Source organism: Sinohyriopsis cumingii, chromosome 12, assembly GCF_028554795.1.
Source record: "Sinohyriopsis cumingii isolate HCF-2022 chromosome 12, ASM2855479v2, whole genome shotgun sequence".
NCBI classification, from domain to species: Eukaryota; Metazoa; Mollusca; class Bivalvia; order Unionida; family Unionidae; genus Sinohyriopsis; species Sinohyriopsis cumingii.
In genome coordinates, this window is record NC_142972.1 from 49,569,291 (window position 1) to 49,595,619 (window position 26,329).

The 26,329-nt window shown below is 35.9% G+C and overlaps 1 protein-coding gene across 3 annotated transcripts in view; it reads left to right on the top strand.

Moving 5' to 3' along the window:
- Positions 1-4,151: 4,151 nt before the first annotated feature.
- LOC149786414 (BTB and MATH domain-containing protein 38-like) overlaps positions 4,152-26,329 on the top strand; it is a 28,763-nt gene continuing 6,585 nt past the window's right edge. The window contains exons 1-3 of one of the 3 annotated variants that reach the window (XM_089976853.1): positions 4,152-4,563; positions 14,054-14,148; positions 19,597-19,927. In XM_089976853.1, coding sequence (XP_089832979.1) covers positions 19,618-19,927 — 310 coding nt within the window. In that variant the 5' untranslated portion in view covers positions 4,152-4,563; positions 14,054-14,148; positions 19,597-19,617. Of the gene's footprint in view, positions 4,564-4,683; positions 4,939-5,242; positions 5,572-14,053; positions 14,149-19,596; positions 19,928-26,329 lie in introns of those variants that run through there. The other 2 variants (XM_089976855.1, XM_089976854.1) reach the window with 2 other exon arrangements.

The following is a 26,329-nucleotide window of genomic DNA, read 5'->3' on the forward strand; positions in this document are numbered from 1 at the left end:
TCTAAAGATGTAAATATACCCTTTAAAGTCATTAGACCTATCCTTGAGTATGTATGTGAGGTATGATATCATTCAATCAAGGTGACTGAGAACAAATTGAAATGGTTCAACTGCAAGCTGCTTGATTAGCAACCAGCTTACCAACATATAGTAAAGAGATTTACTTTATTCTGTTAACTGAATGGTATACACCCTTGCAGAAAGGCTAAAGTTCTGACATCATTGTACATTTCTTAAACTGTAAAAATAATCGATAGTTTGGCAGAAACGTATCTTCTAGATAATTTGACATCATTGTTAAAGAAAGTTTGCGTTATAATTTGAGACATGGTAATTGCATGGTATCCATACCGAGTAGAACAACCATAAAAACCATGCTAGCTTCGCTTGGTTATTTTCACTTCCTGGACTTCAGTGGCGGCAAATTGTATTTTAAAATAGCTGATAACACTTTTTTTTACACTTTATATATTTGGTAATTCATTGCACTTTCAGAAGCTGATATTGTCTAGTCAAGTACAATTTCTTTTTCCATTTTTTAATAACTGCTAAAGATAGCCTACTTTATATACCATTTACTGAGACATGAAACTTGCATAATGTTGGCTTAACACAGGAGACAGAACGAGGACATACCAGACCCTTGAAGCAACCTGCCATCTATGACGATTCAGCGGATTTGAACGACTTCTTTGCATATGTTGACATGATTTCCAAAATAAATAAATGGGACGAAAAGTAAAAGGTACAGCCACAACCTTGAGGGGGACATCATGAGGGATTTTCAATGTTTTGACACCGGAATTGCATCGAAGCTTTCTTCATCTTGTTTCAGTTTTAATAGTTACGCTTTAGCCGAGAAACCAGTAGGACATGTAAAGGTCCCAGATGCAGAATAGAGCACGACACAAGTTTGAACCACATTCTGAGCTAGCAAGACAGTAAAAACGGGTCCGCATGGCGTATTGTACAGCAGCTACAGGGGTTCTTTAACAACTATTTTGAGACTGCATTGCTGACTCTTTAAATAATAAAGAATTAAAATGGGCGGTCTACCAGGGTAAACCCAGGAATAGTAATGGTGCTCTAACTCTTGGGTTACATTCAGCAAATTGCCTGTAGCTGCAGCTTTATTATATTTTCTTGTTCGATGCAGTACGACTGTTTGTAGACCAACCAGTGGTTCTCCATAGTAGCTGTTCCATCAGTTGTCTCCTTGGTCCTCTATCCGTGAAAACGTAGAATTTGGCCGTTGTGTATACATCGTTATAAGATGATCACAGACTCACAGCGCCAGTGTTTAACCAATATTAATAAATGTGCTTACCATAGATTCCAGTTTAGCGTTAAAATGGTCGACTTAACAGGGGAGGTAAACCCGATTACCAGTGTTGTAACTCTGAAGTTCCTTGTTCTCCCATTTTAGTTGACGACTTTAAATGAGCCAAATATTTACCTAAATGTTAAAGTGAGCATGAAGATTAATCACTCTGTCTTATGCGTTTTAAGCGTAGTAATATTAAGGTTGTATTGTTTGTGTTACTTTTCCACTGTCTGTCTGACTGTCTATATACATGTTTTTCTTAAATTACATAGTTATTTTAGGCAACTTGTTAATTTCATTGTAGTTAATTATTCATTGACTTATTATTTGTTAACTATTTAACAACATTACTGGTGAGCTATATGGGATTTCTTTCTCTCCACTTTCGTTACGTTGACCAATTTGCAATGATAAAAATATTTGACACTCAGTCCGCAAATATTTGATGTCTCATACAATGTGCTTCTTTCATTCTTATATTCTCTCTCTATCTCGTCCATATTTGCAATATTACACAAAACTCGACATTTAAATCAGAATTGAAAAAAAACAGTTCCGATGTGGTGTTGTTGGTTCCAGATAATTATCAGCTCGGTCAGATTATTCATAAAGAAAACCAAATGGACACAATTCCACCTCGGCCACGTTACAATATATTATGTAATTTTGTATTCATTCATACGTGAATAAGCAAAGAAGATTCGAATTGATCAGTTACAATAAATACAAATAATTATATTAATTACATTTCTTCATTTTGTCATTGTTTAGAAATATTTATCTTATTTGAAGGATTTATTTACCAAAGATGCATTGCTATATGCAGGTTAAATGTAAACCGTTTAAAGAGTTTCCCTTGTCACCTTCATCGGTCCTCTTGAAAATGACAAATCAATCCCACGTAGCCGTGAGGTAAGAAAATGCTACTCCATACTTTGAGTAGGATTTCCATCGTTTCTAGCTTCATGTTATAAGCCAGTTTTCGTATGAACTGGTTCAAATAATGTTCCCACAATCTGCCATTTCGACAAGGTACACTGAAGCAAAATCGGGATACAAACGACAAATATATACAATTTCAGAAATCCTGTCTTATGTTCCTTAAATCTTTGAATATTCTTACGACTATATGTTTGTAAATAAGTAACAGAAAGAAGCAAGACCAACAAGTTTACTAACATCAACAAATAATTTAATTATCTAAGTTAAAAAGTAAAACTGTAACAGCTATTGTGAGATGAGTCCAAAATAATCCTAAATGTTCTATTACAAGTCCAAAATTATATAATATTCCGAATGAACTACAATTGTCGTGAATGTGATGATGTATCAATAGTCTGGATGAAGCACAATGGTATAATCCAAAATGTATGTCAATGAGTCGTCAATAATCACAATGGAGTGTTTCTGTCCAAAAAGTCAAAAGCACTTTGAAATTCAAATGAATAATTTAAATGACTGATTCCTCACAAGTTATATCTTACTAAAACTAAAAGTGATTTCACAGATTGATGTTAGTATAAGAATGAATAATTGTTTACCTGGTCTTCATTGTATACAAAATGTCACCTGGTCTTCATTGTATACAAACTGTCACCTGGTCTTCATTGTATACAAAATGTCACCTGGTCTTGGACCCAACGAGATGCCCTTGATGTGGGTACTTTTTATGGAAAATTCTATGAAATTCGTAAACACGGTCGCTTCCAGAACTTTCTTAATTCATAAACAAGTTCAGGTCTTGAACTCCAGTAAACACCTATTTGCCACGTGTAACTATGACATTACTTAGGTTGACATTTGCATGGCTTTAATCAGGTAGGCAAAAGTCTACCCTCAGTCACGAACCAAGGTCAAGCACACACTATAAATCAAATATACTTAAAAATATGTTGTAATAATATCTTTAGATTCAAAGAATGCATTTTTCGGCATCTAAAGACCACATAAAATCCATAGGAAGTTTGCTAATATGGGTGTCGTGAGTTCACATGGAAAGCGTCTGTATAAACAAGTGCCAGATACAGGCCTGTAAGGGCCCTAAGCACTGAACATATTATGGTGCCCCCACCCAACTTCTGCGAAACCCCACAATATTAAAAGCCAAAATGATGTTAAAATACCACTGTTGCCAACATTCCAAATCAAAATTTTTGCACATGCAAACATAAATGGCCATATAAAATTCATTCAATTTTATGATGAATAATTAATTTGATTGTTTTTTCTGGTGCCCCTGTTCGGCTGGTGCCCTGAGCACGCTCTGAATGTGCTTAATGGGTAATCGGGCACTGATGTAAATGGTAGATAAGAAAAAAGAACTAGAGTTGGGAGAGACTACAAATTTTGGACCGCGGTAGACTGCAATTATATTAGGGATCAAGAGTTTAATTTTCTTTAGAATGGGCATGGGATTTTTTAAGAAAAAACATTAGCTCTCAAAACATTAGCTGCCAAAAATATATTGCTCTGAATTATAACAAATATTAATAGAAGGAATTAAAACTAATCTATCTTGATTTGAAAGAAAATCGCAGCCATCCCAACCTAATTTGAATGTTAATACCTTATATTAGATAAATTTGTTATGTGTATGCTAAATATCGCATAAGTTGTCATTTATAATATGTAACGGATGTGGGGTTATTGAGTTTACAATATCGCTGACACCATGTAAAAGTCATTGGTTGATATTCTAGAGCTTGCTGATAAAATAGGAAGCATTGACACTAAACTATTGATATCATAGGCAGTGAAACTTTGAGTGGAACGGCATTGTCCGGGGAAGATATTTATCAGAGTAAACACATATAAAAGGCTTGGCAAACATGGAATTAAAGGTTCATAAATATGACTTTGTGACAAATATAACTATTTTGTGAAAACATTCGTACTTTTTGGAATTATTTTGTTACGAAAAATGCAAGCATACTATTAATTAAATTGAATTCGAAACCAGATCAATCGTGAATTTCTGTACATTCTTTACCGACGTTAACTACCAAAATACCTGTACATTGAAAATGTATCTTCTTGCATACAACGAACTGATAGAAAGAACAGACTAATCGATACGATTGCACTCAATCACCCCTCCTCTTGTGTATTACCTGCTCCACTGTAAAGGGTAGTTTGATACCAGTTTATCCAGGAGCCGAGTTGGTCGAGTCGGGCTCGTAATCCTGTATAAAGTTGACTGGAAAGAGTGTGCTACTTACTATAGGACCTCCCTGACGCAGGTATGGAAATATTCAGCATTTTGGCGTGTACATGCATGTGTGTTTGTGTGTGTGTGGGCGTGTTCCAACTAGTACAAGGAAGAGTAATATTTCAAACAAGGTCAATCAATGTCAGAAAACTGGCAATCGTTTAGTCTACCAGTTCCAATATCACTATTATTTCAGGGAAAGTATACTTTGCGTAATCGTGAAAAAATGTAGCACCTTTTTCTTTAGTTATCTCACGTTCAGAATACTGGAGGGTCAAGTGGAGGGTTTGCTATAATACGGACTCTGGGACTCTTCATGTGCACAACTAAATAATATGTAAACATTTCCAGTTAGACAGCTTGACAAGGAAGGTGGGTCGGAGTTCTCTTCAGGAGTAAAGCTCGGGTAATATATTTAAATATTTTTAATAGTGTTTAGTACCTCTCCCCCAAGATTTTCTTTAGGATTACTTATTTTCCAACTACATGTATATCTGATCAATTTTTGTTTTTTTTGGCGTGACAGGGACCTTAGCCTCTTACTCCCTAATCATACCTTCATTTGGACCATCTCTCGTGATCCGATATTGGTTGGATAAAAGTATTTGCTGAAAAATCGTTTTGTCGTCAAATAAAGTCAAGTCCAGGCAGGCACCGGTTTTTAACCAGGTATAATAACGACGTGTAGATACCAGAGGCCAAAGTATTGTTTGGTCTTTTTCTTTCATCGAAACCACACAGTATCTGCCGTTGTAAACGTCTGCTGGCAAAGGAGTAGAGAAAGATATATGTGATATTCAGAGTTTATCATGAAGACCTGAAGTGGGAAGGTGTCGAATAATAATCACTCTTGATTACTGAACTGATTTTCCTGTTTTCTTCCAATGTTTAGTCACTTTTACCCTGTAAATGAATGACACTCGTTATGTGTATGCATTCTTCAACGACCATTGAGAAAAGTCGATTCGCATTTGGCACAGAACACTCGAAGTCATAATTCTGCATGTGGAGGTACTGGGAGCTGTAATAACTTTGCAAGGTGGGTGGTTAAGTTAGTAAATACAGAAACTGGAGAAGAAATAATATTTCAGTCAATGAAAGAAGCTGGTAATTATTTCGATATTTCAATGCGTTCTGTACAATATGTCGCAGATAATGTTACCAGATCGGCTCTTTTGAAGAAATATAAACAAAAAAATAACTTGCGAGTGTTGTTGAAGGGAGATAACTCTGTCAGTCTGAGCTATCTCCGGTAGAGTAATTAAGTAGTTACCTGGTTTGTTATTGCGTAATTCACCGCATTATTGTTTTGTCTTCGTAACTAATTATATACAAATATACAATAATTTAACTATCTGTGTGATAATTAGTATCAGTGAAGTAATATAATTTTCAAATAGTTCAAATTAGTGAAAGGATATTTACATCTTCTAATTTCGTCTCCCTTGACATAGTCAAGTCAGAAATCAATGGCCCACTTTGTAGTGCAGTAGATATTTTTAGATCTGTTATACAAAAATAAATGTATTTTAAACCTGACTTAGTCAAAGGCAGAAATATATGCAATGTTTGATTATTTAAATGCGATGCGTTCTGGAAAATAAATCCACGCTGTGGTTATTATAATGGTTATTTGTAGAAATCCAGCATAGATAACTTTATAATAATTTCTGAAACATTTATCAGTAAGGTTGGAACATAGCGCAGTGGTAGTCTGGCTCATTCTCATTCTCGAGGTTTGGCGTTCCAATCACGTGACTGATAAGCTGTCAACGGTGGCGATATTACGTGATTTTTCATTAAAAATTGGAGACTCCAACCCCAAGGGATTTCATGAACACCTCTTCACAACGTCAAAAACAACGTGGTGAGTGCGTTTGCACTCTCCCCGGAGTTTGATATTGGGGCAGGGTGTGCATGAAATTGAAAGGCCCAGACAAACCCTCTGAATTTCTTAAGTTTAGTTTCATTTAGGGATTCGCTGGGTGGGAGGTGTCTATGTAGTGGGAGCCTCCAATAATAAAACGTAGCGTGATGTGAACTCCCAATCTCACTGAAGGGTACAACGCACAAAACATTCAGAAAGATTGTTAGCCAAAAAGCCAAAAAGACCATAAGAAAGATCTCACCAAAGGACCCTACTGAAAGGCACAAAGGCCTAAAGGGACCCCACAAACGATAACTGATCATCTTCCTACGGATTATTTCTTGTTAAAAAAAATTACATTTAAATGTATATAATTATTATGTGATGAACTTTCACAATATTAATGTTATTATTTCTGCAATTATAAAATTGATACACGACGGTATAAGAATTCATCTTGATCCTGACAAAAATATTTGTGATTTTGAATCATTGCAAATACGAAAATTCGAAGATAAAAATACACTACCAGAAATAAATGTATTTCTGCATAACAGAGAGATCTAAAAATAACTACTAACAGAGTGTAGATTCATTAAACTCATCCAGCAGACTGTGTTCCAATCCTTGGCTACGGTCAAAGATACAGAAGTTAAAAAATTCGTATCTAACGCGCGATTGAAAAATTAGATCAGAATTAGCTCACGAATATGAAACAAAAGAGATTATTAACACGCGCGTGAGGCATTTGAAAAAATTATGTCAGATCGTTAAAATGAAAGCGGTATCATTAGTAATTGTGAAAGTGAAAGTGCTGTCAGTGATTTTAATAAAACGTCACTGATGTAGATTGTGAAATTTAAAGTAGTGGCAATGAAAGTGATGACAACTGGGGTCCCTGTCGTGGATAGTGATTGTGAAAGTGAAAGTTAATATTTATTTAGATTACAATATTTATCTTTGACTTTGTGAAGGGATTCAGATTTTTTTATTATTTTACCTGATTATAATCTCTATGTAATTTTTTAATATTTTTCTTCTGATTTTGATGAGATTTGCATTATTGTTAGTATCTATTGCCACATCAATTTACAAACAACAAAAAAAAAACAGACTGATTTTTATTATTTATTTATTTTCCTTGCTTATTTTGAAATACGACCACTTCGTTTGGATCTACATTTGCAACATTCAGTTATTTCATCGCTAATCTGTTTACTCACCTTTTTTGAGTTATTCCGTTAGTTCTTTGTTTTTGTTTAGAAGAAGATCTTCCGTAAATATCTACCATTATATTTAAGATCTGTTAAAAAAGACGGACCCTATACTTGTATAATCGTGCACAACTTTATGAGGTGCATCGGAAGATTTTGATATGGTGTCGACTATAGAAATTACTTCACGTCCGCATATTGACGGATCTGTTATTGTCTGTGTTGGTAATGTTGAATACCACGCTGGAGCTTTTATTTTGTGTACGTAATTTAACAATTCTTTTGGTGGATCCAACCAATACGAATCAAAATAAATAATTCCACGTGGATCAATTGCGTATGCCACCCAACGAGTACCTAAACCTGAACTTTTATCGAGATTAATAATACCGGTTTCAATATTGTTTGGTTATCTCGGTAATTGTTCGCGCATAAAACACCTCTGATATTTTTATATTTAATTTGTTTTAAGCAGCATCGAGTAAATCAAACTTTTACATAGGAAGAATCAGCCAAGCGTTCCTGGAAGTCTCAGACCTTTTCCGTACTATTGAGGGGTTCCTGATAATCGTAGACCCCTTCCCTTTTATTTGGAAGTCTTTATTCCTTTTACTGTTGCTTTCCTTAATGCCATTCCAGCCGCAGTACCAACATCACCAAATGCAACTGCTCTTGCAACAGCTGGATCTTAAGCGGCTATTGAAGCTGGTACATCTGCTAGAAGTGGAAATATACCACCCGTTTTAATTGAGTCTCTAAATGCACCAGCAGAAAGATTAAATTTAACACCGGTTTTTTGGTTGTTTGTCGTCATATTAGTGTCTGAGTTGACGTTCTGACAATGATAGTTTATTTTGACCCCATGTGATCTGATCTTTTTTAGTGATAATTTTATTCCATCGTTTTTTGCTGAATTTGATTGAAGTTTTTGAATCTGACGAGGAGTTAGCTTGACACTAACATGTTGATATGAGCGATTTAATTACATGTTTTCTGTTGGAACATCAATAACTCTCATCTGTCCACCAGTACCTTCAAGAAACAGCGTTTTGTCTGAAAGTATAAATGCAACTGCTCTGTAATTAGCACCAGCTGTGATTACCCACGAGTTCGAAAATGAATATCTACAAGAAATTGCTTGAATAAATCTAAATGTTCCAACGAAAAGTAATAGATTCTATACAGTGTTGTAAAATCTAACTGTGATATTTTGAAACCAGTTTCAATATTTTGATCACGTCCCATGAAAGTCATTAAACGATGATATGCACGCGCTACATGATTTTGATCAAAATTTAACAATATATCTTCAGATGGTTCTTGATGTCTGTTTATCCTTAAGGAAACTTCACTAACTCCAAATGTGTCAAATATCATTGGACTTGTTCTTGAGAGTTTAATCTTTCAGAAGTTTGTAAAGCAATAAATATATGTCTTGGTGCAGAAACACCTTGTTGTAATGCTATATGCCATTTAAATAAACCAGCTACTACACTTTGGACGCATATGTAGTCATTGTCAACCACGATAACAATGATTTACCGCCTGAATTGATAAAAGCAAGTAATTTTTTCTTTAATATCTATTAATTTTTTCTCATCATATTTTGCTTTATCTTTAATAAATGTATAACCCTCAAGTGTAAATTTACTTTTAAGTTGCGTTTGTTGAGGTTGTTGTTGAGTTTGTTGTTTTTGTTGTTGAGGTTGTAGTTTAGGAATTTGAGATTTTGGAGATTAATGTTGTTTTTGTTGTTTTTGTTTTTATTGTTGTGGTTGAGAAATTTGTGGTTTGGAAGGTAATATTTATTTTTGAATATTTTGTAATGTCTATAAGTAGAATATTTATCTGATTATTGTAAATGTTCATTAAAGTTTTCACCTCGTGCTTGAATTTTATCATCATATAAACGAAATACCCATTTGGGCAATTGATCAAAAGATACACCTTTCACATCTTCAGGCTTTAGGTATTCATCTCATCCTACATAATCGTCCACAGAAATTTTATATAGATCTTTAGTCTCTCTTATTAAGGTAATACCTCTTACAGTAAATTTATTAATCATTTAAACTTTACCTTTCTTTTCTTTGTTGTTTTTTGTTTTGGTTCTTCGCCAACAGCAGCCTCAGGCATTTCTTCTTCTCTATGAGAAATTTGTGGTTGAGTTTGAGCAGCAACTATTTCACCTGAAAGACCTCTTAAAATCATTTTTATTTGTCTGGTTCTTTTTGCTATCTTTTCAGTTTGCTCAGCAGTTTGTTTTAACGTTCGGAGAGGACCTTCAGTAACTTCTACAACACTTTTCAGTAGCCCTTGTAACAGGTTTAACTAATTGTTCTGTACCTTCTGCATATTCAGCTTGAGATTCTTGACGTTGTTGCAGTTTTTGTTTGGCAGAATCACGAACATTAAGATATTTTCTAATTGCTTCTAATCTTTCTCTAGCTAATTTAGAAGTATAAGATTCCATTAATGATATAATAATGATTTAATTGCTCACACAATACAGAAGCAGAGAGAGTGCAACCACAAATAAGTCTCACAGTGGATAAATTTAAACACGCACAAAGTTTTAAAAACACAAACGACAAAATAGAGTAACAAAATAAACTAACCCAATTAGAGAAACTCTGGGATTATTTTAGAGGCTTTGGTCTGACGTTATCGAACTTTTACTGTCATTTTTCGTAGAAAGCATCATTTTTTTTAAAATGGACCTTCAAGCGAGTGGTCTGTTCACCCTCTCTGCTGCTCACGGTCACTATATCCAATTGACTGCGCTGGATTAAACTTAGGGTACATAATAACCTTAATGACTTGTGGCTCAAAGGTCAAGGTTACTGTGACTCAGAGACGACCAATGGTTTTTGCTCACTAATTTCTGTTTTATCCATAGAGGATTATTAAAAATGTGTCGGGTATGTTACGTGCCGTTCTGTCGACTCTTGCTGTCTATATTCGTGGTATTTGCACAAAAATATTGCTTTGATGATCGTATGCCGTCAGCACTGAGCATCTGAGTAAGGCATTGTTCACTGCAGAAACACCACTTTGCGATTCTCGCAGAAATATGACATTCATCCATTGAATGTCCCAAGTTTTATGACTCTTGCAGCACTGGTCACACACACACACACACACACACACACACACACACACACACACACACACACACACACACACATATATATATATATATATATATATATATATATATATATATATATATATATATATATATATATTCTCATTCATATTGATTTAATGACTATAAGACAGTTATGATTGAAACATGAAAGATGGTTTAAATGAAGAAAGTAGTGCAATAGAAACACAACATAGTTAAGCTATTCGGAGTCAAAAGAGTGGGAAATATAAACTAAGTGAAATGAGGAACAGGCAAGAGGTAATTCAAACATTTCAATATTTTACAGTTGATCTAAGTGATTATTATTATTTAATTAACAGTTCTATTTGAATGTACAGTTGTTTTTAAAGCTGAGTACATACTCCTTTGCTGGCGTATAGCTGTACAAAGTTCCCCAGTCCTTGTTTCACACACTTACGTAAGAGTAGTGCACTTGAATGGCCAATACGGTTTTAAAGTGTTTGTTGTACTGTCTTTGCCTTACGCGGACAACATTGTCGTGAATGTCAATCGCGATGCCAGAAGGCCCCACGTTCGAAGCCACGCCTAGATTTGAGCCGACGTGTAGGACGGACCAGCTTTCACAGACAAGAATAGGTTTGGTCTGAATTGGTCGTTGTAACATCCCGATTAGGGTTCAAATAATTTTTCTGTGAAATGGGTCCAAGTAAATTCATATAATGTATACATTCTTCTGCGTATTAAATTACACATAGAACATATGTAACATGAAATAATAATCTAAGTTTAAAATAATAATTTAAATGATGATTGAAAGTTTTAGACCTTTGATCCTATAGAGGTTCCCGCATGTTAAACCTAATGAGAAATTTAACACAGAGTTCCCCATACTTATCTAGAGTTACGCATATTGAGGTCAACTCAGAGACTAGTACTAAGTCACCGCCCCAATGTGGTCAGGAATTGTAACACTCTCGCCATTTTGTCCCCGTGCTGTGGCGTTCCCTATGTTAATTCTCCTTTTGACCTATACATTTTAGAGTACAATTCCCAGTATAAGCCCATATAACCCACAAGTGGCACAAATATCTACTCCCAAGTCGCAGTAGTGGCACAGAACCTTGGAATCAAAACGGTTTGTCTAGGTCCTTTTTAAGGATAATCTGTACAGTAAAATATGTGCTCCAAGCAAGCTACTGCCGCGACTAAAGCTAGGGCTGACCCAAAGTGGGACCAAACTGTTGACCCACTGGCATAACATGGTCCTATGGTTTCTTCCAACCTCGCGAAGCAGTTATATCTGCCATTTGAGTGATTGCTTATGCTGGCTGTCCTTTTCAATTTTTATGACACTAATTTCAGGTTCAAAGCTATCTTGGACTTCCAATCAGTGCAGTTTGCCCATCGCGATAAATAGCTCGGTAAGAATTTTGTCATCAATGAAAACAGACACCCGCATGCCCGTGGAGATATCTGGAGACGAGTCCCATTGCAGTGGCTGGCCATTACTTCCTACTGTACTTAAGTTGATGTCCTGTGTTGCTCAAACAGCTTTTGCGATTTGCTCTCACAGGAGGAGCATATCAATTCTTTGGCCAGATCCGCCAGAGAGGACGTCAAAGAGGGAGTCAGGTGTAGCTGTCAACCATAGCATTACACCTTCCCGTGGCGAATGTTTCATACTGAACTATTGGTTCTCTTTTTGAGAAAGTTTGCCATGAGCAAAGCCACTCAAGCAGAAAACCAGTATCAAATTCCCATAGGACACTTACGCCATCTTGTGATTGACATTATTTATAACTGAGTTTAATTGTATAATATTCTTTAGCAAACACCTTCTAACCAATCCCCAGTCCTGGTTGAGAGTGGGGCTGTTGATCTATAATGAAAGGTAAAGAAGTAATTGTTTCCTTCCATCAGTACACAACGTGTCGTTTTCGATGAATATAGCAATTAGGTGTTGCAAAGAAAAGCCGGATTAAGGTTGTAAGATTTATGGTGCAGATTATAATACCACTCCACCCCCCCCACCCCCCCAAAATAATTTCATTTCGCTGTGTTAATAAACATCTCCCAATAAAGTCGCGAGCAGACGATATTTTGCTTATTTTATCTGGCTGGAGGACAACCTAACAATTTACCAAAAGGTGACAACCTGGCCATATAATGTTACCAAATTTTGCTATGTTTCGCATGGCACACTGAAGCAAAGTTGGCACTGACATTATAAATATATCATTAACTGAAAGTCTACGATATGCTTATTCTTCTATCATGTAATCTTCTATGGAAGGAAATAAAGATGATGATGATGATTCCGCCTCTACCTGCTTATCTAAACAAAAAACGATTTATTTTTTAAGAAAAACAGAATAAAACAGGGAGGATGAAAAGGTCCCTTATTATGGACAGCTGTAACAAATCAATACAGAAAAATATCATTCACTTGATTTAGCAAATCAATGAATGATCATAGCAGAAAAAGGAAATTTGTACATCCTGGTCCCAATTTTTACATGCGTGTTACATACCCAAAGGTCATTACTGGCACAAAGTGATTCTCACATTGCAAGCGCAAGCCCTTTGCCTCTTCGATAATTTTCAATAAAAACATTGTGTATTAAAACAGCTTGATGCAATTCAAAATTGTTGCCATCAACCCGTTTTTGAAATATTATAGTTGTCTTGAACCCACGTGCCCGCTCTGCTTTCTAGCCGAATATGATATTTCACGGTCTAGATACTTTGAAGTAACTATGGGAAGTGTACATTACTTCACATTATTATCAAGAACACAGGTCCGAAATGCCTAATTGACAGAAATATTCATATCCTTATTTATTAAACAAGAAAAGTGGAAAACATCACGTAGCATTGAGTTAAGAAATTTAACAGAGGCTACATTACAAAATTGTCAACTGCCACTTCAACAAACCATAGTCTCCTGTACATTATATACTTTTAACTGTAGAAGATATGTGTGCACGTGGTTGTCCAGGAGCCGTTGTAGGTCATTTGGTGGAGCGTTAGACGCATAAATGAAAGATGGCAGGCTTCGATACCATTCCTGGTTATCGAGAGTCGGTTGCATCTGTTTGCACATTCAAAAGGTTCTTAGTTCCGATTTCCTTGCTCATAATCAAGCCCAGTAATGTGTTAAAAGTGTCGTTAAAACCATTAAAACAAACGTTGAGTTTGACATCGAAGCAACACAAATAAATAATTTCTCGTTTATTCTGAGCTATAATGCATGTTTGTATTGTGCACCCGTCCATAACACATCCTGAATAAAGTTGAGTGGAAATTGACAGCGTGCTTCTTATTACAGGACTCCTAACCTTGTCGAAAGGTATATAAATATATGCAGCCTTGGGCGACAGTGTGTACTCCAGCTGGTGTAAGGAAGAGTAAGATTTAAACGAGGTAAGTGAAATCCACAATGCAGGCAATCGTTTATGCTGAAATTTTCAACATCACTATCAAAGAGGTGAAAGTATGCCTTACGCATTCGTTGAAAAAGGTAACAGCTATATCTTCAGGCATTACATGAACCGTGTATTAGAAGGTCAAGTGGAAGCTTTTTTTGTAAAATGGACCTAGAAACACTTCATGATTACAACTTAAATAATATTTAAATATATTGAGTTCGACAGCTAGACAAGAACGATTAATGGGAGATATCTTCCGAATAAAACACATAGTACTGTAAAATATTTAAATTAGACATTTGAACAGGAAGTGTGGATAGGAGCTTAGTTATAATGTTTGGTAGCACCCACCACCCCCAACACGCTCGCATGGTATTTTTGTTTTCCTACTATATGTGTCTTTGATCGACTTTTCTCTGGCCAAACACGGACCTTATCCCGGCATCATACCCTCATTTGGATTATCCTCGCATCGTACGATATTGGTTGGACAAAAGATAATAGTATTTGCTAAAAATTTGTATTGGCGGCAGATAAAGTCAAGCCCAGACAGGTAATGGTTTATGACCAGGTATAATGTTGTCGTGTAGATACAAGAGGCACGAGTATTGCTAGTTTTTTTTTTTATCGTTCATTGTAGCCGCATGTTATCTACCATGGTAATCATCTCCTGGCAAAATAGTAGAGAAAGGTGGAATCAATAAATAAATGAATCTCTGAATGAATGAATGAACCAGTTAATGAATGTGCAAATAAACAAAACTTAAACATTTACAAATCTATTTCAATCCTTGTAAGCACTTGCTAAATTTATCTGATTTAAACGAAAAACGGATACTAAATCAGGCATCACCTTTAAGAGCGAAAAGGTATGTTTACTTCCAAAACCTTTAACCAATTAACAATCGTTACCTTAATTTTTTACCTCCAAATTCCTAATAATAGTTTATTTTTTATGATGAATTGCTACATCTGATGATAATTTCCACAAGCGAAAGAGGATCACCCAGGTAAAAAGAACTAAGCTTTTGTCTTCCAGCCTAATTTGAACGATGGTTTCTGTGACCTTGATGAGTCGTGGAAATTGTTTTACCTGCATAATTGAAACAAATTTTGTGTGAAACTCTGAAGCAAACTATCTTCGACAGATGAAACATTTATGAGGTCTGAAAATATTTGACAGTGCTGAGACTTTCACTGAGACAATCGTAACAGGTTTTTTCACGTATAAATATACAATGTTTAATGTGTGCCTAATTAATTGCAAGTTTGTTCTCACATAAACAAAGTATAAACATGACTCGGATGGCATTCTTTTATCACGTTGTCTTTGTCATTAAGGCAGTAAATGCTTATTCATGATCGGCTGCGTGTCTTTTAAATCTTCAGAATAAAATTGTGCACCTTCACTGCATCATGAGAAGTTCGTGTATGACGTTCAAAGTTTGTTATGATGACCTGCTTTCCTCTTTCTTTTGCCAATTATTGTTCTAGATTTTACGTTAATTTTGGTGCACAGATTGCTTTTAATCTTAAAACTTGTTTGCTGAACATATACGTTTTTTGACGCCACCATATCTAAAGTTGACTATTTCTTGCGCTTTGAATACCATTCTGTTTTTTCTGTGTTAATCTGCAGTTTAGTCTCTTTCAGACCGTAAAGTGGCTGACATTTGCTATTGCATGCATTCTTTGAGGCAAGTTAAGAAAGGTTAGTTAGCAAATGTGACAGAACACTTCAAGAAAGCAAAGTGAAGGAAACTTTTTTTATATCGATAATAGTGGTTAAATTGCTAATAAGGGCTAGAGGTAAATAATTGTGACAATAGAAGTTCCTAGTATTCTTGTTGAAGAAAATTGTTTAGAAAGGTTTGGTTTTCAGAAGTAGAAGGGTCACGTTATCCACATCGACTGCCAATACATCAGTACCAGTACATCACATGTGACCTGATGACCTAGATACGATTACGTCACTACCTGTGACATTGTTGAGATAAAGTGCCATCAGTGTACCCTACGCAAGTACACGACCTTAAGTCCTAGAGGTAGAATGTGTGGCCATCATCTCACTGAAGTATCCAAGCCAGCTGACTTAAAAAGGACACATTTTTGGAAAAAAAATCTTGCAGAAAGTCTTACCTTGGCCCAAAGTATACGGTAATGATGTTTTATGAGAGAAAACGCTTGCGTTGTCAAAATGCTGGATGTTTGCCAATTTCTTATGTGACTTTCAGTACTGAGATCCAAAGAAAAAACCAGACAGTTACCTCATAGTAGCTCTGAGTATATACAAATAAAAGACACATGGACAACTTCTCCAGCCACGTAATATACATGTAATTCAAAATGCCGATACAAGTGTATACTCAAATGCAAACGTACCTGCATCCATGTCATAGTGTTTGTAAGCATGCACATCATACATTTATATATGCCCCCCCCCCCCCATAAGGCGGAGCTTGATATGATGTTGTCTGTCTGTTATAGATCTCATATTCGCAGAACAAATCGAATATTACAACGTTTACTGGCTTGCATTTGGGGCACATAATTACCTGATTGGTTTGGCGGGTTAAAAGGTCAAGGTCATTGTGGCTCAAAGAAGTCAAATGGGTTATAACCGGAATTTTTATTTATCAATATTCTATTATGTGTCGGGCATATAATGTGCCGTTCAGGCTACCCTTGTTGTCTGTAATAACCGTCCATGAACAAAACATTGCCTTTTTGATCATACATCGTCAGCACTGTACGTAGAGTAAGGCATTGCTCATTGGGCAAATACAAGTTTGCATTTTTGTTTTCGCAGAGATATGGCACTCAACCAATATCAGTAGCAAGTTTTATGACTTCAATGTAGCACTGCAAGCACAATCGCTAGTTAAATACAATATTACCCACGCAGGGATAATTTTTGTATTACTGTCTGTTAAACGCCAGAGAAGCAAACTGATATTTACTCCATGCTATTAACAACATTTGAAATATCATGCATTGGAATTTTGCTTCTAAATTTTTGGTGCCTAAGTGTTTCTTTCTTTCCACCACAAATAGTTGTGCACAAGGAAAGGGTAGTGTGCTTGTGTGTATGACAGATTTTGTTATAGCACAAAAACCAACAAAATGTGTATATGTGTATCCAGTTATTTTAAACTAAGATAAATTCATTTAGATTATCTGAGCGATATCATTGGGTTGTGGTAGGGAGAAACTACAGCCCCATTCATATCGGGATGACTGCAACTGGAGCAGCCATTGATGCTGGCATGATTGAAAAGATGCAATAAAAGGGTATTATTCTTCAACACTTTCGTATATTTTCCTCATTGTCTTGTTAACTGAACTGGGGAATTTCGGTCTGTCATTAGAGAAGAAATAACACTAAAGGCAAGGGAAGTCTCACCTCGAATAATCGTGAAGGCAAATGCGAAGAATAAAAAATAGAGAAGGGAGATATTTAAACAAGGAAAATAAACATGATTTGTGGATTTGATGGTGGTGAACTTTTTTTCTAATGGAAACTAATAACAAATGGGTTATGTCACAACACACACACACACACACACACACACACACACACACATATATATAACATCAATGGTATTTCTTCTTTTATATCTGGGACTTAGAATATTTATTTTAGCACACATGGTCACAAAAAAACACACATATACTCGTTTACTCTCTTTCTGTCTCTTTTTTCTGTCAGAAAAAGTTGAATTGTAAATAAGTTCATATAGACCTTTATTTTCACAATATTATATACAAAATTGGAAGAAGACAATCACGTGTTTAACTTAGGTTTCAAAGGAATAAAAGATTTAACGAAATAAAATTCTCAGTAAAACAATGGCGTTACCAAAATCCAGTTATGCCTCTTTCATTTCAATTAATTATCCTTCCCTCCTTCCCACTCCCTGACTCTCCCCGAAAAAGAACAAAGCTGGTATAGACAAAAGGAAAAGTACACTAAATATTTTCGAGTTGAGTTATGTGTATCTATATAATGTGTTATTAAACAGCCTGTTTACATCTAAGAACAATGACAAAATTCAAGCAGGCACAACCCTCAATAACGGAAAAAATTAAGCACACACTGTTGTGAGACATAACAAAACTCGGAGAGAGAGAGAGAAGAGAGAGAGAACTGTAGAAACTTTTAATATTTTAATCACTTGCGATCCTTAGTCACAATAGAATGAAAAAGTCGAACCAATATTTAGTTTTAAATTCAGACTTAACTTTATTTTGTGTTCATATTATACTAATTCAGCTTTTTCTGGTATTTGAAAGGTTATGGAGAATTGTCCATACGTGGCGTATCCAGTAAGCGCCCTTTTATTTTCTGGTTTCGGAAGTCAAGTTGCTGTAGTGGGCAATTGCAATTAGTACAGTGGCATTTGAGGTGTGATGAATGAACAATTTTGCCCTCGTCATTGTGCTAGAGGACGTGTTTGACGAGCGATAAAATGAGCATATACGGTCCGAACAAAAAATACAAAACAGGGAATGAAATTTTCCCATCACGTGTAAGATATGCGTCCTCCATTATATCAGAAAAACCAAAAAAAAAAAAAAAAATACTTCTAGTAATATAATACAAAAATCAATTTCCCAAAACTGCAACTGGAGTTACGAAACAAGGAAAAAAATAAATCTTACTGAATACGCCGTCTAAAACAGTGAACAGCGGTTGAGACCAAGAAGACTCCAAATGGAGTCAAACACAAACTGGCAATATATAATTAATCTGTTTTGAGAACATATTTTCCAATGAAATCATTGGTTCTTTTAGTTCATTCTTTTTTCACTTACCTACAATAACTGCCATTAATTTGTTCTTGCTGGTATAAGTATTATTGCCGTTGTTATTGATAACAAAGAGACAATTAAATATCCGGGATATAGTCTATGACTGATCACTTTATATTATGTACCCCGGTTGTAGGTCAAAACCAAAAAGATTGTAATTTTTGCGGTGTTCAAATCAATAAGTCGCGATATTACCTTTTTAAAAAACATATTTCAATTGAATCCATAATCATGTAAATCTTGTAAATTCAGCTTTGCAACTGGTGTTTTTGTTTGTCATATATGTCTTTTCTTCGTAATTCTGCCTTTGACAAAGACTAAAGGAGAGTCGAAAGCGCAGATGCTAGTTAAGAAACTTGGTCTGTGCTGGGTTTTTTTTGTTGGTTTTTTTTTGTTGTTTTTTTTCTGGTGGGGGATATTATATAAAACTTGAACAAACATGAAAAGTCGAGCTTTTCGTTTTATAGATTTGAAAGCAAAGAATGATTTACAGATCGGTTATAAAATATTATTTAATATAAACAAATCACAATGTGTACCATAATTGGACAAACCCAAAAGTCTTTGAAAATACGAATGCCATATGACTTATGCGATACATATGAGGTGAATATATTATTTAACTTTATAGGGTGAGGAACAAAGAAAAAAGATGTCATCGCCGAGGAAAGTAAAATCTGCTTCTCAACAGTCTGATACGAGCAGCAAGGGTATTGAACCTTTGCAAGTTATAGATTTTACAAGAAAATCCCGTTGGACTGACCTTCAGCTCAAGGTAGAGGGTAAGGACTTGCATGTCCCAAAGTCTCATCTAGCCCTAGTATCACCTGTTTTTCAACTGATGTTCGAATCTAACTTTAAAGAGAAAGATGTTGATGTGTTACCTCTTCCTGGCAAGAAATATGAAGATGTTCTGACATTCTTGAAGTGCACACACCCAGGAGCACTTGTGAAAGTTACTTGTAAGTTATGCCAAAACCCGTGTGGTAGATAGCCTAGAAAATTTAAAAGTATGTGCTATTGCTGCATATTCTATGTGACAAAGATTCCAACCTTCAAAAGTGTTCTTTATGCCTTCAAAGTATACTATTATTATTATTATTATTAGTCTTGCTAGGTAAATAGTAAAATGTTATGATCATGAATGTTTTCTTCTATTATTAAAACTAACAATATTATTACCTGTTTTGTTTTCCTCTAATATTCAGAACAGTTCAGAATTTGTTTCATATAGTTTATAACAGCTATTGATACTCCTTAATTTACTATCTAACAAATGCATACATTTATAAGATTTTCTTAGACCAAGAAATTTTCAAGAAAATATACTGGTGGTTGTATTGATAAGATGTGTTGTAAGTTTTTATCTTAGTTTTTCTCACAAGATAGAAAATAAGTAGAGCATACGTATTATAAGGACTCAGTGGGAAAAGAGCTAACACGGGTTCAGTTTGTCGAGGTAGATCCAATTCGTAAAGCACTTTAAGCCTTTGGTGAAAAGAAGATATTTAGACTCACAAGTCTTAATGGTTACAAAGTGTTTGAAAGGACTGACCCTGTAGTGGTACAAAGTATTAAATTACTGTCGCTTTAGTGGTACAAAGTATTAAAGGACTGTCGCTTTAGTGATACAAAGTATTAAAGGACTGACGCTTTAGTGATACAAAGTATTAAAGGACTGACGCTTTAGTGATACAAAGTATTAAAGGACTGACGCTTTAGTGGTACAAAGTATTAAAAGACTGACGCTTTAGTGGTACAAAGTATTAAAGGACTGACGCTTTAGTGATACAAAGTATTAAAGGACTGACGCTTTAGTGGTACAAAGTATTAAAAGACTGACGCTTTAGTGATACAAAGTATTAAAGGACTGACGCTTTAGTGATACAAAGTATTAAAGGACTGACGCTTTAGTGGTACAAAGTATTAAAAGACTGACGTTTTAGTGATACAAAGTATTAAAGGACTGACGCTTTAGTGATACAAAGTATTAAAGGATTGTCGCTTTAGTGATACAAAGTATTAAAGGACTGACGCTTTAGTGGTACAAAGTATTAAAAGACTGACGCTTTAGTGGTACAAAGTATTAAAGGACTGTCGCTTTAGTGATACAAAGTATTAAAGGACTGACGCTTTAGTGGTACAAAGTATTAAAAGACTGACGCTTTAGTGGTACAAAGTATTAAAGGACTGTCGCTTTAGTGATACAAAGTATTAAAGGACTGACGCTTTAGTGGTACAAAGTATTAAAAGACTGACGCTTTAGTGGTACAAAGTATCAAAGGACTGTCGCTTTAGTACAAAGTGATAAAGGACTGACGCTTAAATGGTACAAAGTATTAAAGGACTGTCGCTTTAGTGGTACAAAGTATTAAAATACTGACGCTTTAGTGGTGCAAAGCTTCAAAGGACTGTCACTTTAGTACAAAATATTAAAGGACTGACGCTTAAATGGTACAAAGTATTAAAAGACTGTCGCTTTAGTGGTACAGAGTATTGAAATACTGACGCTTTAGTGTTGCACAGTTTCAAAGGACTGTCGCTTTAGTGGTACAACGTATTAAAGCACTGACGCTTTAGTGGTACTTATTATTAAAGGACTTACGCTTTAGTGGTACAAAGTATTAAAGGACTAATGCTTTAGTGGTGCATGACATTAAAGGATTGACGCTTTAGTGGTGCAGAGTATTAAAAGACTGCCGCTTTGGTAATACAAAGTATTTAGGGACTAACGCTTTAGTGGTACGAAGTATTAAACGACTGACGCTTTAGTGGTACAAATTATTAAATGACTAACGTTTAAATGGTACAAAGTATTAATGCACTAACCCTTTGGGGGTACAAAGTATTGACGAACTGTCGCTTTATTGGTACAAAGTATTTAGGGACTGATGCTTTAGTGGTACAAAGTATTAAAGGACTGACGCTTTCGTGGCACAACTTATTAAATGACTAACACTTTTCTGGTATAAAGTTGTTAGGGACTGAGGCTTTAGTGATGTAAATTATTAAAGGATTGACGTTTTACGTCATGAGTAGTAAAGTGGATCCGTATACGGACAATGGAAAATCCAGTTAAAAAGGTCGTGGGTCTGTATACGGACAAGATTTATACGGACAATGTAAAATCCTGTCAGAAAGGTCATGGGGCCATATACGGACAAGATTTTGACGGCCAAAAGGTTGGAACTATATACAGGCAAAAGAGTGGGATTGTATAGGGACAGTAGGAATGGAACAGGTGAGGTTATGTCATGGTACTTGGCATTGGTAACAATGTTGCAAGAGGCTGACCTCAATCGGACCAAACAGACGGAAAAATATATTGAACGCTTGGTGGGGCGGGGCTGACGGGACATAGACATATATAACACATACAACATACAGATATAGACTGATAAACATCAAACACATATATGGCAAAGAGAATAAATATTTTTCCGAGGCATATGTTTTTTTTTCTTCTATTTTCTAATTCCTTCATTTTCTCCACCAGCTTCTTATTTTTCTGTCTTACACTTTTGTCTTCTTCTCATTCTTTTCCTCCCCCTGTTTCTCCTTTTCCTTTTCCTCCTCCTCTTTTTTCGTCTTTTCATTTTCTACTTCTTTTTCTGTTTTCGTTCCATGCTCTCATTCTTCTTCTATCCTCTTCATCCTCCTTCTCTTTTCCTGTTTCATCACTTTCCTTAGTCTTTCCTTAGACTTTCTCAAATTGTTTATTTACATCTTCACTCGATGAGGACTGTAAGAATAGTAATCCTCATCCAGTTTTACCAGCATCTCTTCTATTATCCCCAAATTGTCCACCACTTCATGCAACGTCTTCATTTTATCCATTGTGTTAAATGGATCTTCTTAGAGTATTCCGTGTAGAATGGCGCGAATGATGATGATGATGAGATTTGATTAGCGTCGCTTGGGCACATAATGCAAGCGCGACGTTTTAAATTCCGCAGTAGCGGACTAATTAATTGTTCGAGGGGGATGGAAATAGAGCCTCACCCCCCCCCCAACGCTTTAATGCACACAGAGTGTGCTACTTAGTTGTGTCCGATTTCGGGATAATGTAATCCCATGGGTCAAACGACGAGCGGGAATAGGAGCACCTAAGCTCATCGATTTTAGCCTGTATCAATTGCTTCGCTTATTGGGGAATTACACCCCACTTACAGCGCTACCCCAGTAACATGATGGCACGTTCATCGGGGTAGTAGGTTTAATACGTGCTAGCATAGCATGACTGAATATCTGGTTGAGGGTAGGAAGGTAGGGGTATAGATAGGAAGGGAGCTGTTTCTGACAGCCAGAGATAATTTTGATCCCAATTTCCAGAGTAAATAGCGTCTTGTTGAATTTTTAAAGATTGTATATGTGCTGTTGGATATAGTGAAAAAAGAAGGAAAGGAATAATAATAAAACGTTTTTTTTTGTATATATTTCTATTTTTATTGGGGTTTTTTAAAAAATGTTTGGAATACATATTGTTTTGTTTGCGATTAAGTTCTACTTTATTTTCGTATGGCTTTTATTTGTATCATTTGATAGTTTATGGTTCTAAGTGGAGTAGAATGAGGGGATGATCATAAAGGGTTAAATTTTTCCTTGTTTGCCAATTTCTTTCAGGAAAAATAGGATATTATTATATATAGAATTGATGTTAGGGTTACTGGAGGAAAGAAATTCCGGGTAGGTTGTTGGGGATCCTATGTGTTTTTGATTTGTCTTAATAATGTTCCCGTTGTGCTTGATATTTGTTGCACTCATTAAATACACGGTGTAAATCTTCTGGGGTGGTACAATGCGGACAATTCACGCCTCTAACATTGTTAATATGGATGTATTTTTCAAAACTGCTGGCCAATAATGTACTTCCAGTTTTGATTCTGTTGATAACTTTCTGGTTTTGTTTGTTGGCCAGATTCGGCGCTTTTATATTCCTGGATACTTCCTTTTGTATGAGGAAAAGTGTGCGACCTTTTGTACTATTGTCCCATTCCTGCTGCCATTTCCATAGAATTTTCAACTGTGGAAAGGAGCACCACGCCAGTTCCAAGGACTGTGACACCTGGAAACAGGAGAAGGAAATACAGAGGGTAAAATATATATCTAACATACCCTATCCGGAAGCCAGAAAACTAGTTCAGGCCAAAATAGCCCATCCTGGCCCATCCTTCTCCACTGTAGTGAAGAACAATCCGATAACAACAAAGGACGCTCAAAAACAAACAGAAACACCCGATTCAACACCAAGCTCAAACACCCCCCATTACCAAGCACAGAAAAACACGGCATCTACTCAGACTACATTTAATAATACCCAACCACCGAAATCACCAAAAAATAAAAACAAATCTCACGGAAACAGGCAACAAAAGGGGTCAGATGACCCCATCAAACTCTATAACAGGTTTGGAGACATTCAGAGCATGGATGCAGGAGAAACTGTTTCATGCGCTCAAGGTAGCTCCAGACCCACCAACAAAAAATTCACCTCCGTACTTCCTCCAGAGAAATAACCATACAAATTGCCTCCGCGAAAAGTCTAACCTAGGTCCACAATCTTCAATTTAAAAGGACAAAGAAGAACATCATCATACAATGGAACTGTCGAGGACTTAAAGCAAATTACAATGATATTCTCCTACTTTTAAACGAACATGATCCAGCAGTACTATGCCTTTAAGAAACATTGTTGAAAAATACGGACATCACATTTAAAAACTACTCCCTGTTTAACACCTACACCCAAAATGTTGACAAGGCCTCAGGAAGAGTTTCTGTTATTGTAAACAACAGAGCCCCTCATAGCGTCATCCCTTTAACCACAGATTTGCAAGTCGTTGCTGTAAGCTTCTCTTTACATCGAGTAATTACATTTTGCTTTATTTAATTACCACCAAACACTAACCTAGCACCAAACCAATTAGACAATCTTGTTCAACAGCTTCCCGCGCCATTTGTTTTACTCGGGGATTTTAATGCCCATAACATTTTATGGGGATCAAATCATATAAATGACAGAGGTCACAAGTTGAAGACTTTATTTCTAGACACGATCTGTGTCTATATAACACCAAAACACCGACATATTTACACCCAGGAACGGGTACATACACGTGCATCGATTTGACAGTTTGTTCTCTTTCGCTGCTTTTGGACTATGAATGGAAGGTCGCTGATGACCTTCACAGCAGTGATCAATTTCCAATATTCCTTGAAAATATTAACTCTACAACTGATGACGTAATTCCACAATGGAATTTAAAGAAGGCCAACTGGGCTAAGTTTGAAACACTCTGTAAAACTAAGTTTAATGAGGATACAATTTTCAGTGTTAATTACCCTATTAGGAATTTTACATCTATTTTAACCGAGATTGCAGAAGAATCCTTCCCAAGTCCTCACCAAACCGTAAAAGAAACCAAAAACCTTGGGTCACTAAGGAACGTAAGGAAGCCATTAGACAACGCCGAGAAGCATTGAAAAAATTTAATAATCATCCGACACCCGAAAACTTAAATATATATCGTATTGTCCGGGCCAAAGCTCACCGCACAATCGAAGAAAGAAAACGAGCATCAGAGAAGAAATATGATTCTTCTTTAAACTCTCGTTCCTCTATTAAGAAAATTTGGGACACTATATGCATAATAAACGGAAAGAGAAAACAAAATCCTCTCCGATATCTGAAACTGAACAATAACAATTTTAGTTCGAAACGTGACATTGCAAATGCTCTTGTTGACAGTTTCTCCAAAAATTCTTCATCATCTAATTATTCAGAAGCCTTCCGAAGACTTAAAACTCAAAAAGAAAGGTCACGTTTAAAATTCACATCCAACAACTCGGAAAGTTATAACCAACTGTTCTCACTATTGGAACTTATGGAGGCTTTAGATAAGGCCCATGATACATCCGCTGGGCCTGACGAAATACATTACCAGTTTTTGAAACACCTTCCAGAATCATCATTAACGTCTCTTTTGAAAACTCTTCAATGATTTATGGATTACTGGTAATGTACCAAAACTTTGGAAAGAAGCAACTGTAATACCAGTTCCCAAACCAGGTAAAGATAGCGAAGATCCCAACAGCTACCGACCTGTTGCACTCACCAGCTGTGTGTGCAAAACAATGGAACGAATGATCAATTCTCGGCTTGTGTGGTACTTGGAAACTAACAGTTTAATATCTCCTTTCCAAAGTGGTTTTCGATATGGCCGTAGCACCAATGATCATCTGGTTAGACTGGAAACATTTATTCGCGATGCATTTATCAAGAAAGAACATTTAGTAGCGGTTTTCTTTGTTTCAGAAAAGGTCTATGACACAACATGGAAGTACGGGATACTAAAAGACCTGCA